This window comes from Cygnus olor, chromosome 15, assembly GCF_009769625.2.
Source record: "Cygnus olor isolate bCygOlo1 chromosome 15, bCygOlo1.pri.v2, whole genome shotgun sequence".
Classification (NCBI taxonomy): Eukaryota; Metazoa; Chordata; class Aves; order Anseriformes; family Anatidae; genus Cygnus; species Cygnus olor.
In genome coordinates, this window is record NC_049183.1 from 14,241,141 (window position 1) to 14,254,359 (window position 13,219).

At 53.5% G+C, this 13,219-nt stretch overlaps 1 protein-coding gene across 1 annotated transcript; it reads right to left on the reverse strand.

Moving 5' to 3' along the window:
* Positions 1-1,173: 1,173 nt before the first annotated feature.
* On the reverse strand, positions 1,174-9,964 carry KPNA7 (karyopherin subunit alpha 7). The gene is made up of 11 exons (XM_040575018.1): positions 9,940-9,964; positions 8,633-8,740; positions 7,939-8,073; positions 7,329-7,414; positions 6,089-6,357; positions 5,589-5,671; positions 4,178-4,441; positions 3,591-3,824; positions 3,087-3,269; positions 2,404-2,553; positions 1,174-1,383 (listed from the first exon to the last, which is right to left on the reverse strand). The coding sequence occupies exons 2-11, from the start codon at positions 8,696-8,698 to the stop codon at positions 1,303-1,305; spliced, it is 1,551 nt and encodes a 516-aa protein (XP_040430952.1). The 5' UTR covers positions 8,699-8,740; positions 9,940-9,964; the 3' UTR covers positions 1,174-1,302.
* Between the last annotated feature and the right edge of the window lie 3,255 nt (positions 9,965-13,219).

Sequence of the window (13,219 nt, forward strand, 5' to 3'; positions counted from 1 at the left end):
GATGCTGCATCAGCCCTGTCAGCAGCATGCTACAAGAAGGCACAGCTAGCCAAACCCTTTGTGTTAAGCCATGGGCACAAACAAAGGATGTGCAGAGATACTTGTCTCCAGTGCACATCTCAGGCTTTGTCATAGTTTTCAGTACATAGTTTTGGATCCAGGAAGTAAAGCTATGAATCCCTATACCATTCAGCAGCTCCAGCATTTTAATATTAAATAAGTGATGCCCAGCTCCAGCCCACAAGCTGAGGGCTGCACAGCCCCTCAGAGAGCACAGCCAGGCTTCACTCCTTGTTTCTAGGCAGCCTGGGAAGAAAAATGCTTGTATCCTGTGGAGAACAAATTCAGGGCAGAGGAAGAGGTTCTTCCCTCCAGAAATCATGTTTTCCCTTCACATTAATTCATCTGTCACTCCACCTCCCCCCACATCTGAGAAAGCAGAGCCCTGAAGCACCTAGGGTCCTTTTGAAGAATCAAACCTAGCAAAGCATGGATGATAAAGCTGCCCACCTGCAGTTCTGCATGGAATAAAGCTCTTAAAATGCTTCAGCCCCTGGGGTCTGGGGGGTGCCAGCAGAGCCCTCCAGTCTGGGACCCCAGAGCCACATCCACCCTCCTGAGCCCATGGAGGGAGGCTGAATTTAGAGGGATTGAAGACAGGGAGGACTCCTCAGCAGTGACATGCGATAAAAATCCAGAACACAGGTCCTTGCTAGTGGAGGGCAGCTTTAGGCAGAGCCAGATTAATGGGCTCCAGAGAAGTGGGCAGCATCTGCGAGGCAAAGCAGCTCCCACTGCAAACATCTGTGCTGCCAAAGGGCCCAAGTTTACTCAGCTCCTATGTCCAGATCCTGCTACATCTATGGAGGGGTGGAAGGGCAGGACAAAGCCTCTCAAACAGCTTTTGAGCTGTTTCAGCCACTCCAAATCAAGCCTAGAAATTTCAGCACAAGCACTAAAACCAAGCCGGATTTGGTAGTAACATCCTGCTCTTTAGGGGTTTGACTCTGGTCAAGCAGTTAGCAGGAAGTCTCTGGCTGTGCTTTTCACCTAGAAAAGGCACCCAGGAGCTCTAACACAATTCCACAGGGCCTAAATATATTAAATATATAGGAAGATATTTTGCAACAGTGGCTTATGAGGGGGAAAAATAGAAGAAATAGAAGCATAAGATACAAACCCAGAAGTGCAATTTATTGATAAGCTTCAAATGTAAAAAGATCCCACATCTTTGCTCCTCTTGATCTGGACATCCTGGCTCTACCAAGACTGCCTAGCTCAGAGCTGTGCAGTGCCTCATCTTCAGAAATTGAAGTCTTGCTTCTCCACCGAGAAGTTATATAGTCCGTCTTGGTCAGTCCCAGGCTGCAGATCTGGATTTTCCTAGGAGAAAGTTGATGGCCTTTAGTTAATGGTTCTGCATCTTTATAGCAGAAGGTTATTGTACCAGTTTGCCTGAAGCTTTACCACAGCTTACTGCTTATTCTCATTTTAAAAGCCTGTTACAGCAGCAGAGCAGCTTCACCAAGTCCTCCTGTTCTGTATAGCACACCCTGTCATTGTCTCTGTGGCTCATGTGCAAAAGTGAGCAAATCTAGAGACTCAGACACCCGGGGTAGGAGACAGGAGTAACTGGAGTGGCAGAATTTGCTTGAGTTTAGTCTGCTTTCAACAGCAACCAAGGCTGCTTTGGAGAGGAGTTCCCCTGGCATCCAGCCCTGAGGTAGGTGCTGGTGTGTAGGACAGCTTCCTCCACACCCTCTCACCAGGACACCCTAGCACCAGGGTTGCAGGCAAAAAAACCCTAACATACATCTGCTCCCTGCTGCAGGGGGTTCAAATCTAGACCAAGCCTCAGCTCCAAGATCTGCCAAACCACTAAGCCTCTTCCCTGGTGTTCCCCCATCTGCAAGACTTTAAGGCTAGATCCAAGGATGGCATCTGTGACAGTTACAGAACTCTTGCAACTGCTAGCTGATGTCCTATGCTCTTTTTCCACAAGTTCATTAATGTGAGAAGGGTCAAGTAACCCAGAAGGAACCTGAGCACAGTTATCGGCCGAGTAGGAGGCTTCCATTCATAGCAACAAGCTAGCCCGGCTCTGAAGGAAGCAATTTCTCCACATTTGGAATTCATACCAGCAACTGCAGTAACCCCAGCCGATGCCAGTTTAAATTCCAGCAGCAAGATGCTATCAAGGCATCCATATCTGTTGCACAACTAATCAGCTGACAACTGAAACATAGCTTTCAAAAAGCTCTAAAAGTAAAGGGAGCAAACTGCAAGAACTACCCTATTCATATATAGATTTCTTCTAAGGACCTAATTCAGCATCCTTAAAGGATGTGCTTCATTTCAGCATGCAATAGCTCATTTTCAGATAAGCAGCAAGAGCTCACATACCTCACCAGAGAAGTATTTCTCTATGATATTCAGTGCAGCTCGGTAGACCATGTTGTTGTCATGGGTTTGCAAGGCTTCAATTTTCTCCAGACCATCAAGCTCTTCCACCAGCAGACACAGCCTTTCTGTCTCTCCCAGCTTCTCAGCTGCCTGTGACAAAGGAGGTAAGTACAACCTCGTGTCAGTAACAGGCCCAAGATCTCTCCTGTAAGGTCCTGAACCTAGGAGTCAAGTGTCTGCAGCCCTTTGTATTTATGGTCCCCTCCCTGTTTTGGGTTTAGCAGAGATCTTTGTGATATGACTACTGTGCCTATAAAGCAGACCCTATTAGGATTATTGTACTGTGGCTTCACTGACCAAACAAGCTAGCTGAACTCTGCTCTGTTTCTGTGAGGAAACTAGGACCACTCTACTTCTCCAAGACCTTTGCCTCTGTGCAGCTAATGGGATCAGCACACTACATCTTCTCCTTGCCAAAAGGACAAACCCTTGGGAACTTAACCATGTCAAGCCCTCCAGACAGCCCAAGAGGATCCAAGAACAAGTAATATTAAGTCCAAACCTGACTCCTGCAAGACCACTAGCTGCTGTAAGAGCTGTTCTAGCCACCCCGTGTGAGCCTTCAGCTCACACCCTACTGCTTTTGTGGGGAAGAGGATGCAAGAAACAGTACCAGATCTTACCAGGAAGAGATTTGAAATTGTATCCAGGATGACCAGGATAGTTTTGCTGTCTTTAGCCAAAAGCAGGTTGAGCAGAGGCTTGAGGACCCCAGACTGGACAAGCTCCACCACCTGCTCCACAGTGCCTCCGGTCGTGAAGTTGGCCACTGCCCACACAGCCTCCTTCTGAGCCTTGAAGTCCCCCTGGAAGAGCAGCACAGTGAAGGCACTACCAGACTCCAGCATCCTTTTTAGAGCAGGAGGAGGGGCCAGGAGAGGAGAGCCAGTTTGTGTTCAGTTTGGACTGGTCCCTAGCACCCAGAGTTTGGTGACACCTTGCAGAGCTGCCAAGGGCAGCTCCGAGCTGTGCTGTTGTGCCACATGCAGGCATACTGAGTGCCCAGGCTGTTCCAGAGATCGCTTGAGTTTCTTGAGCGCACACCAAGTGCCTCACAAACCAAGTGTCATGGACTGAAGCTTAACACCGCTTCTACAGCAGCTGGACAGATAGCACTGCACCCTCACCTTATCAAGCAGCTCCACCAGAGGTGGCAACAACCTGCAGGTGATGAGTTGCTGGATCTGCTGGCAAGGCCCTGCTGCGATGTTGCTGAGCGTCCACGCAGCTTCCTTCTGTATGGTTGGCTTCGCATGTCGCAAGAGAAGGGGCAGGACAGCCAAGACGCCAGCATCAATAGCTGCCTGGGTCTGCTCATCGGTCCCCGTGACAACATTCCCGATGGCACGGAGAGCTGGAGTCTAGACAAATTAGAGCAGATGAAGGAGATGAGGAGAATCCTTATCTCAAGGGATACATGCCAGGAAGACAACAAGCTCCCTAAGTGCTTGATCCCTCAAACAAAGGAAACACCATGGCTGATTACTGTTACAGACTTACTGGCCTCCTATTCTGCTGTAAGCAGCTTTACAGTCTCTTATGAGTCTGCAAGCCACAGCAAGCTGGGACAGAGCATTGGCTTGACCGGTAACAAAGCAAAACCGTGGTCTGGGAAAACAGCCGACCACACTAGCCACAGACAGCAAGATGACATTCCTTCCCTTAATGTAGGGCATCAGAGGAGAGGGACTGAGACTTGAAGTTTGCTTCCTACCATAATGATCAGCTCTGGGCTGCCCATGAGCTCCACCAGCCTTGGGAGAATCCCCGTGTCCACTATGATCTGGATGCGATCATTGGAGCCGTCGGTCAGATAGGAAACTGCCCAGCAGGAGTCAGCAATGATTTCCTTGTCCTCGTGCTCCATGAGGCAGGTGAGGACCGGCAGCATCTTCTTCACCGCATCCAGGGGAGGGTAGGGGTTCTTGTTCCTACAGAGGTTCGACAGAGTCCACGTGATGTTCCTCAGGAACCCGACCTGGAACACAAGCGAGGTGTAAGATCCTCCCTGGCCGACAGAGCCTCACTGGAGTAACAAGCACAGGAGAAGGAGCACCATGCTTCTGGGCCCTGCAGCTCAGAGATGTTATCAAGTAGCTAGAAGCAGCCTTCTTAATAAGGGCTGAGGCTTGTTTGAAGCAGGAAGATGAAACAGGTGAGTAAGACCTTTCCTCTCCTCCCTCTCCAATATTAAGTTCCAATAACTCCAAGTCCGGTGGTGTGACAAGCTGCTATGACTAACAAAGGTGTCAAACAGCTTATTTGCAGGGTCCCTGGGACAAATTACAAAGCATTCTTTGGACTAGATTAGGAATTTGTTATTTTAGTATTAGCCTTATTTAATATTAGCAGCTCATTGTTCTTGAGCAGGGCACCTCAAAGGTTCAAGTTGCACCATCCAGCTCATCTCAAGGAGTCACAGTTGCTCCAGGAGAGCAGTGGAGCTACCTTCAGAACATCACAGCTAACAAGGTGTGCATGGGGCTGGTGTTCTGCCCTGTCTCACGGGGCTCCCCCAAGAAGAGGGGAGAGTGAGTCAGGAACAGCAGCCAGAGAAGTCCTTTAAAAGGATTTTGCAATATAAACTCACAGAAGGCCTGGAGGGTGTTTTCTTAACACTACCCTGAGAGGCCATAGGTATGCCTACAGAAAGCATACAGCTTCCACCACACCCAGGGGTGGGACACCTGGAGGCATCGGTACAGCTCTTAAAGCTGCTCTGTCCACCTTCTGCCTCCCCCGAGCAAGCAGCAGGGCAGGACCACTGCAGAAGGGCAGGAGAAGGCATGAAGCCAACAGCTTGGAGCTACCCGAGTAGCAGCAGGAGGAAGCTTGAAGGGCAAGTTCAGCCCTTTCACACGCACCAGTGACATCTTAGTCTGAGCCTCCCCATCCAGCTCTGACCATCTCAAGCTAGGAATAAGTCATTACATTGACCTGGAGACTGCTTGGCATGCCCAGGTCTTCTATGTATTTCAGAGGCAGGATCACCAGAAACAGTTTAGAGAAGGGCCTCATACAAACAACCAGATGAATATACAGTTGAAAGTCAGATGACAAATCACCATTCACCCATTGCCCAAGTGATGAAGAGCTGTTAAGTCAAGAAAATGAAGGTTATTTACTGGAGTTACAGGCGACACCAGAGCCAGCAAGGGAGGAATTACATTGCAATTGATAAGAGCATCTCTGTACAGAGGACCATCACCTGCACAGGAAAAAGGGTTGTTAATTGCATCTGCACAAGTCATGAGACAGTGACATGCTGACATCAGGGAGCAGCCAGACATGCTGCCAGGGCTCACCACCAGCCCCACACCGTTCAGTATTTCCAGGCAGGGAGGATTTCCTAAGCAGACTGAGCAGCATCATGGCCAGCCAGACGTCCCATTGTTTTCCCCCTGTTAGTGACACCAGCAGGGGACACCATCCCAGCAGAATGGACACTTGCACTTGGCTTTGGCCAAAATCCTCCAGCAGAACCAACACAGGGGCTCAAAGGCTTCAGTCCCACGTGAAGGGACAGAGGGGTTCCAATAGCATCAGCAGCTTGGAGACAAAGCCAGGAGGAGACAAGGCCATCCTGAGGAACCCCAATAACTCCTGACTGGGGACCCCTGCTTACCTGCGATGTTGCCCAGCGCCCACACGGACTGCTCACTGATGTGCATGTGCGGGGAGGAGAGGAGGGCGATGAAGGCCGGGATGGCACCTCCCTCCACCACCGCCCTGGTGTGCTCGGAGGTGCCGGACGCGATGTTGGTCAGCGCCCAGGCGGCCTCGAACTGCAGCAGAGTACTGTCAGCGCGGGTGAGGAACTCCACCAGCCTGGGGATGATGCCCAGCTCGATGATCTGGTTGAGAGGGGGGTCCTTCTGCCTGGACAGCATTCTCCTGCAAGAGAGGGCACAGCACAGCCCACCGTAAGCAGACCAAGCCTTACTTGGCTGTGAGGCACCATCAGGACACTGACCTACCCAAAAATAGCCAGAGAAAATGTTTTCAGCCAGATCTGCTCCCCAGCCTGGCTCATTCTCCAGCCAGAACACTGGCACAGGGTAGTGCAGAGGTGGGAATCCATGGCTTAGAGCTGCCTCACCACCTCCACCAGGTACCTCCCCGTGGTGCAAGCTCAGGGTGCTGCCAGGCTGGGTGTGAGCAGGCAGGAAGCCAGCTCAGTGCTGCAGAGCAGCCTGGGGAGCCAGGCAGCACTCATCCCTTTAGGAAGGGTCTGCTCTGGCCAGCTTCCAGCAGGCACCTTGGGAGCAAGGCTTTTCTTGTGCTCCCTTGGGACAGAGGCTGCGATTGCTTGGGGACCATGCTGTCCCCAGTACATGGGCAGATAGCACTGATCTGGCACCTTGAGCAGCTGAGGAAACTTCAGCAGTTATGTAGCCCCCCCCCCCGAGCCTTGGGACAGATCCCTGCCACCCCCTATGTGGTGTATGGCTCCCTGTGACCCCCCATCCATAAGGGACAGCCCTGCTCAGCTGCCTCCCCTCATGGAGCCAGCCCTCCTCCCAACCAAGCCTCTGGGTCCTCCCCAATGGTCTGAGCAGCTGGCTGGAGCCAACACAGCCCCTGCCCCAGCACAGGGGCTCCAGGAGGCACAGCCAAGCCCTGGGCTGGCTCCAACCACACATGTCCCTACCTGCTGCAGGCACCACCCAGGGCTGGGACAGAGCCCAGCCAGGCACTCAGGGCACACTGCAGGGCTTCAGCCATCAGCTGCAGCCCCTCGGGGTTACCAGGCTCCTGCCCCATGCACTTCATCATGTCTCCAGAGCTCTTCTGACAGGAAGAAATGCCTGCAGCCCACAGGACCCACCGCAGCCAGCCCAGTCCCTCCCAGTCAGGCAGCATACCTGGCAGCCTGCGTAGCCTGCAGCTGGAGCTCAGGGTTGTTCCCGTTCACAGCTTTGACTATTTCCTCCAAGGACAGCTGAATAATCTGTGTCACAGGGAATGATTCAGAGTCAGACAGCAAGCCAAGGCTCCCTCCAGTTTAATCTCCACAGTCAATCAGCCGTCTAGACCCAAGTCAGTCACCACTCCATATCTAAGCAGTGTCTACTCTTTATGCAACGCAGTTTCGAGATGATGCAGAGGAAGAGAATCCACAAAAACCTTCAAGGCAACTAATCCTTGTCATCAAGCACTTGAAGAGTCACTGACACCGTAATGGCCCTACGAGCAGTAATTACCATCGCCAGCTCCCAGAGCTGGAGCTCCAGCCAGTTCTACCTGCCATTGAGGGAAGCTGCACAGCACATTTCCATGCTAAATAACCCAGGAAAGGGCTAAGCCACCTGTAAAGCACTCCCCAGCACTGGGCATGAGGATCAGGAAGGACACTAGCTGTTTAACCCAGGTCACTTGAGCCAGACCTGGGGATGGCCCAAAAACTGAAGTAGCAGTGAGACCTGCAGTGCTGCAGCGCCGATCCTGTCCAGGTGCAGAGCATCCAGCACTCACCACATTTTTGTCTTCTCCTGGAGTGGGGCTTTTCTCCATCGAGACGATGGAAATACTCCTGCGCTTCAGGATCTGCTCATCCTTCTTGGCCTTCCGCAGCTCGATGTTCACCTCCACCCTCTGCCTCCGCAGGGCCTGCAGGAGAAGAGGACATCACCACATCAGTGCCCACTCCACCTGATTCGGGTCCAGCTCCACAACCTGAGATCTCCTTCAGGAGGAGCAGAGGCAGCTTCTGCTCTCAGGCAGCTCCTCACCATGGCCTGGAGGCTCGCACAGGAGCAGGCAGGAGGAAACATCTCACTCGGTGCCTCCCAAGGAGGCTGGCTGAACCAGCAACCAGAGGCTGATTTTAAAGTAAGATTCGCTGAAAGGCAAACCCTCATCTCCTGCACCGCCTTAAAGCAAGCCAACAGACCCCATAGCAGGGATAACTGCTGCCAGGAGCTGGGCAGGACCATCCTCATCATCCCCATCACTCTCAGCCACCCACACCAAACTTGAGTCCCAGCTGCCACCACACAGCCCTTCCAGCTCTCACACAGCTCCACACCATGTCTCTAAGCTCCCTGACACCCCATGCAGGTGGATTTGGGGGTGATTGTTCAGAAGCCTTCTCATCAGCTCCTGGTGACACCAAAGCCCCAGCTGGCTCTGCATGCCCTGGGAGGGGATGCCCCAGGTCCATACTTACAGCTGCATCCTTGCCTCTGTTCTTGAACTTCCTCATCCGCTCGCTGGGCTCATTCACAACTGGCATCTTGGCGAGGCTTGAGAGCAGCCAGATGAGAGCTTCCACGTGCTTTTGGGGTGCAGGACAACAGAGTCAGGTCACAGCAACACCCACCTCCATCTGTAGAGGGTCTGGGACCCCGCACCCCTAGGGCACATCCACCACCCCAGCGAGGGAGACACCGAGGTCTCCTGCCCTAAGCAGAGCTCAGTGAGATCCTCACACACCACAGCCAAGCCTCCGAACTAAACACAGGCACAAGCCACCGCTTAACACCAGGCTAGGAAGGTTATAACTGCTGTAACCCCACAGGAAGCAGGACACCCCACTTCTCATGGGTATGGCAACACCACCTTCCTCCAGCTCTGGATCACACACAGAGCCCAGTGCTGGCAGGGCCAGCAGGGACACCTGAACAGCATCAGCTCAAGGCCCCACATCCACCCCTACCACCTCACAGCCCAGTGGGGTTCCTGCACCAGAGACCCCTCCAAAGGGAAAGGCATCGGGTCACACACAGGGCACGGGATGACCAAGTGCAGCCAAGCAAGTAATCCTCCTTCAGACCCAGCTACTAGGTTTGCCAGGTGAGAGGAATTAAGTAGGACATGCAGAGTTATTTCTAACCCTATTAGGGTAAGACAAGCACAGGCACACACACACAGAACTAAGACCAGGACCAGACCTCCAGACAGTTCTTAAATCAGGAGAAAAAAGAAACACAGCTTCCACCCAGCAGAAACCGTGGTGCTTTCAGAGCAGCGAGACACCACCAAGGGCCTCCTAAAGCCAGGCCATGCATCAACCCCTCAGGGCCTGACCACCCCCAGCTGGGGCACATTCCCCTTTCCCCGGGCTTACAGCAAGTCCCTGCAGCTCAGAGCAGCCCCCAAGAGCCCCCTGCTTTTGCCTTTCTAAGTTCAAGGCCTTTTTGCCCCCCCCCCCCCCCCCATTTTCTGAGCCCTAAGGCCCAGGGGGCCACCAGCAGCTGCTGCCAGCACCACACAGCCTTAACCCCTCTGCTACAGCCTCAGGGACTGCTTCAGCCTCCCTGCCTCCGTTTCACCTCCAAGAAGCCACAGTAAGACCCCAAAAGGCCTCCTCATTCTGATGGCTTCCCCCAAGCCCACCTCAGCAGGTGGAAGAGGAGACCCAGCACAACCCCCAAGCAGCCTCCAAAGCCCAACACCCTGCACAGGGATACCCCTCAAAAAAACCCACAGAGGGCAGAAAGCTGCCCCTAACCCCCTAGAGAAGAAGCTACTCACCCTTCAACCCTCTCTCTTGCCCACCTCACCCTCATCTGCCTCTTTTATTGCCCCCGTGGGGCCGCATCCTGCCCTGCTCTGCCCCACCATTGGCTCTCCCGGGGCAGCCTCCTCGTCAGCTCCAGCTGCTGCTTGGAGAGGCAATCTGGGGGCACCTGGAGGAGCAGCCTTCTCTCCTGAGCTGTCCTCCTGCCCCAGCCACCACACTCGCACCCCAGCACCTCCTCCATGCACTTGCACATCGCCCGGTTTGGCGTTATTCGGGGGAGCAGCCTGGGGGTGCCTCTTTTTTGGCCGGGCTGTGGCAGGAGGCAGCAGGGAGAGACACCCAGCAGGGACCTATGGTCTGCACAAATCCTTTAAATTTCAGCTAGGGCTGCTGGGCAGCTCTTCTCATGCCACGTTACATGTCCGTCTGTCCGTCCATCCCCAGCATCTTCAGCCGAGAGCTGATTTTCACCCGCAGCGCCCTGGCACCAGGTACACGAGGATGCTGGGGCTGCTGGCACAGCTCATCCTGCCCAGGACCACAGCATCAAATAACTGCTCGCAGCAGGGCTTGGTGTGGCACTTGGGCATCTCTGGGGACTCTAAAGAGTCTCTGGGGACTCACCCTGGCTTTGCCAGCCCTCCGAAACATCACCCTTTTTGGCAAAGCCCTGTAAAAACCCACACAGGCAGGGGCACAGTGGGGGGAGCATGGCCTGGAATGACCGGAGAGGCTGGGGCAGGAGGAAGAGCAGCTTTTGCCAAATGGGGGAAAAGCAGCTATTAAAATATGTCATTAAAACCACATTTTAAATGACAGGACGCAGCGCTGGGGTCAGCAACCTCCGCTCTCAGACCCCGGGAGTGCAGCAAGCCCTCCGACCCTGCTGACCGTGCAGCACCGCGGCCGTTTCAATGTGAATTATGAGAATTACAGCAAAAAACTCCAGTGTGTGGCTATTTCCAGTACGGAAACACCTGTGGAAATGCTCTGTGCATCACCTGGGCTGCTCCAAAATCATGGATTCAAGGCTCCCTTTCAGGGCAAAGGAAACAGGTTGTGCAAAGCTTTGCGCAGAAGGTGCGTGGGGAGGGGGCTTCAGAGAAGACCTCCAATAAACCTGTTGCTCTTGGGCACTAAAAGCTGGTTGTGCCAATTCTAGCTGCCGTATTTTTAAGTTTCAAGTGCCACTGGTTGCATTATCTCGTTTTCTTGGCTGCTCGAGACAGGAAAATTACATTTCAATTGCTTTTTAATTCAACTTAATCTGGTGCAAAAGTTAGTGTGCGGCCTCTAATTTTGTTTTCTGAGCGGTTTGTTTCGGCTAATTCCTCATCAGCCAGCGCTAAATCAAAACAGGCCTGGTTCGAGCCGAAATAGATGAGTCCTTGCAACCTTTCCAAGCAGTTTAATTAAATTGGCTCAAAATCACGCCCCGGGAGGAGCAGGGGCAGCCTCTCGCGCCGGCCAGCCCCGAGCTGGGGGCAGAGCAGCTGCTCCGCTGCCTTCCGAGCTTTCCAGGTGCTGCAGGACCTGCCCATGCAGCCGGGCTGGGAGAGGCTTGCTGTTACCCCGGCTGCTCTTTCCCTTTCTGCCCTTCCCATCCCTTTTCATCCCCGCTTCCACCTGCCAGGCGCAATCGGAGCCGTCCTGCTCAGCGCCCTGTCACTGCCAGCGGAGAGAGAGAAAGGATGGGGAGAGAAAACCGAATTGATCACCGTCCCCTCCTCCCCACCCTTCTGCTCCATCCTTGATGGCACCAGAGGTGGCACGGCCGAGCGCTCGGTCCCCGGGCAGGCTCACGGCGAGCGGGGCTGCTTTCAACCTGCGCTGAGGACACGGGCAGATCGATATTTGCCCACGGGGAAAGGGGAGAGCCGCTGGAGGAAAAAGCGTCTCGGTTTTCAGCATAATAAGAGGGTATCAGAGCTAATGGAGAGGAAAGGAGATAAAACCCTAAATCTACATGACAGCGTCCCCTGAGCTCAGCCTTGCGTGCTCAAGCTGAAAATCCACATGGTGACAGGTATGGGAAGCCGCGGTTCCAGCTTGGGGGCTTGCTTTGTGGCTGCTCCCTCCCAGCCTTCGCCCAGCACCCCCAGCACAGCACCACTGACTGGCTGGACGCTGACTGGTGCCAGGGCCGAAAACACCAGTTTTAATCCCTGAGATAAATGCACTGATTTTGCCTCTTTTTCTTTTTCTTTTTCTTTTTCTTTTTCTTTTTCTTTTTCTTTTTCTTTTTCTTTTTCTTTTTCTTTTTCTTTTTCTTTTTCTTTTTCTTTTTATTACTTTTATTTTTTTCCTTTTCCTTTTCCTTTTCCTTTTCCTTTTCCTTTTCTTTTTCCTTTTTCCTTTTTCCTTTTCCTTTTTGTCCTGTGTGTGTGTCTCTAAAAAGCCTATCCCCACTGCACGTGGCGGAAGGACCTGGCCAGGAACAAAGCCCACACGTGGCAGCTCTGCAGCGGGGTGAGAAGAGGCAGACCCAGCCCAGGCTCCATCGCCTGAGGCTGTGCAGCTGCAGGCACAATTCGGGGCAATCCTTCCCGAGAGGAAACCCTCACCTGGCAGAGGGAGGGCATGGGCAGGGATCCCTGCCAACGCCCTGCACGCCCGCTCTCCGACGGCCTATTTTCTCAGTCAGCTCTCACATAGTCCATTAAATTAACATCAACAAATTAATTTCCCTTATTAGTTACAGTACAACCGAGGCAACATCCGTGTGGGCTGCCCGGACCAGCTGCAGCAGCCACGTTCACACGGGGTGACGGCTGCTGGATGCGAACACGCCCGGACCTCTTCTCCTCCTGCCCTGGAAAACCCACGCACAGCACCCCCAGGGCAATGCCTGAGGGGGGACGGAGCCTGGAAATTCCTCCTTTTGGGGCTGGGAAGCCTCCTCCCAGCACAGCAGCCTGCCCCGATCCCTGCCGGGGGTACGGAGGTCCCGCAGCCGGTGACGTCCCCGCCGCCAGCCCGTGGGGCTCGTTGCGGTCCCGTTCGTGCAGCAGGCACGGATCGGGGTCGAGGTCAGAGCTGCTTTGTGCTGGGCACCAAACACGCACATAATAAGTGACAGCCCCTGTCCGTTACGGTCTGTCTAATCAGGGCATGCAGAAAGAAGGTGGGAGAAGGGATTTATTGTTATCCCTGTCTTACTGCTGAGCCAGCGGCAAAGCCAAGCACGGCAGCTGGATTTTCCAAGGCTCAGGGTGAAGCTTGTCATTCCTCCTAATTTAATGTAGCTGCCCCAAAACAGCTGTCCTGCTTTTGTCCCCTTCCCCTGCTGCG

Coding starts and splice junctions, on each gene's coding strand:
- KPNA7 (XM_040575018.1), bottom strand. CDS start 8,698: ATGCCAGTTGTGAATGAGCCCAGCGAGCGGATGAGGAAGTTCAAGAAC. Junction 3,270..3,590: donor TGGTGGAGCTGCTTGATAAG/GTGAGGGTGCAG, acceptor CTGCTCTTCCAG/GGGGACTTCAAGGCTCAGAA. Junction 2,554..3,086: donor CAATTTCAAATCTCTTCCTG/GTAAGATCTGGT, acceptor CCTTTGTCACAG/GCAGCTGAGAAGCTGGGAGA.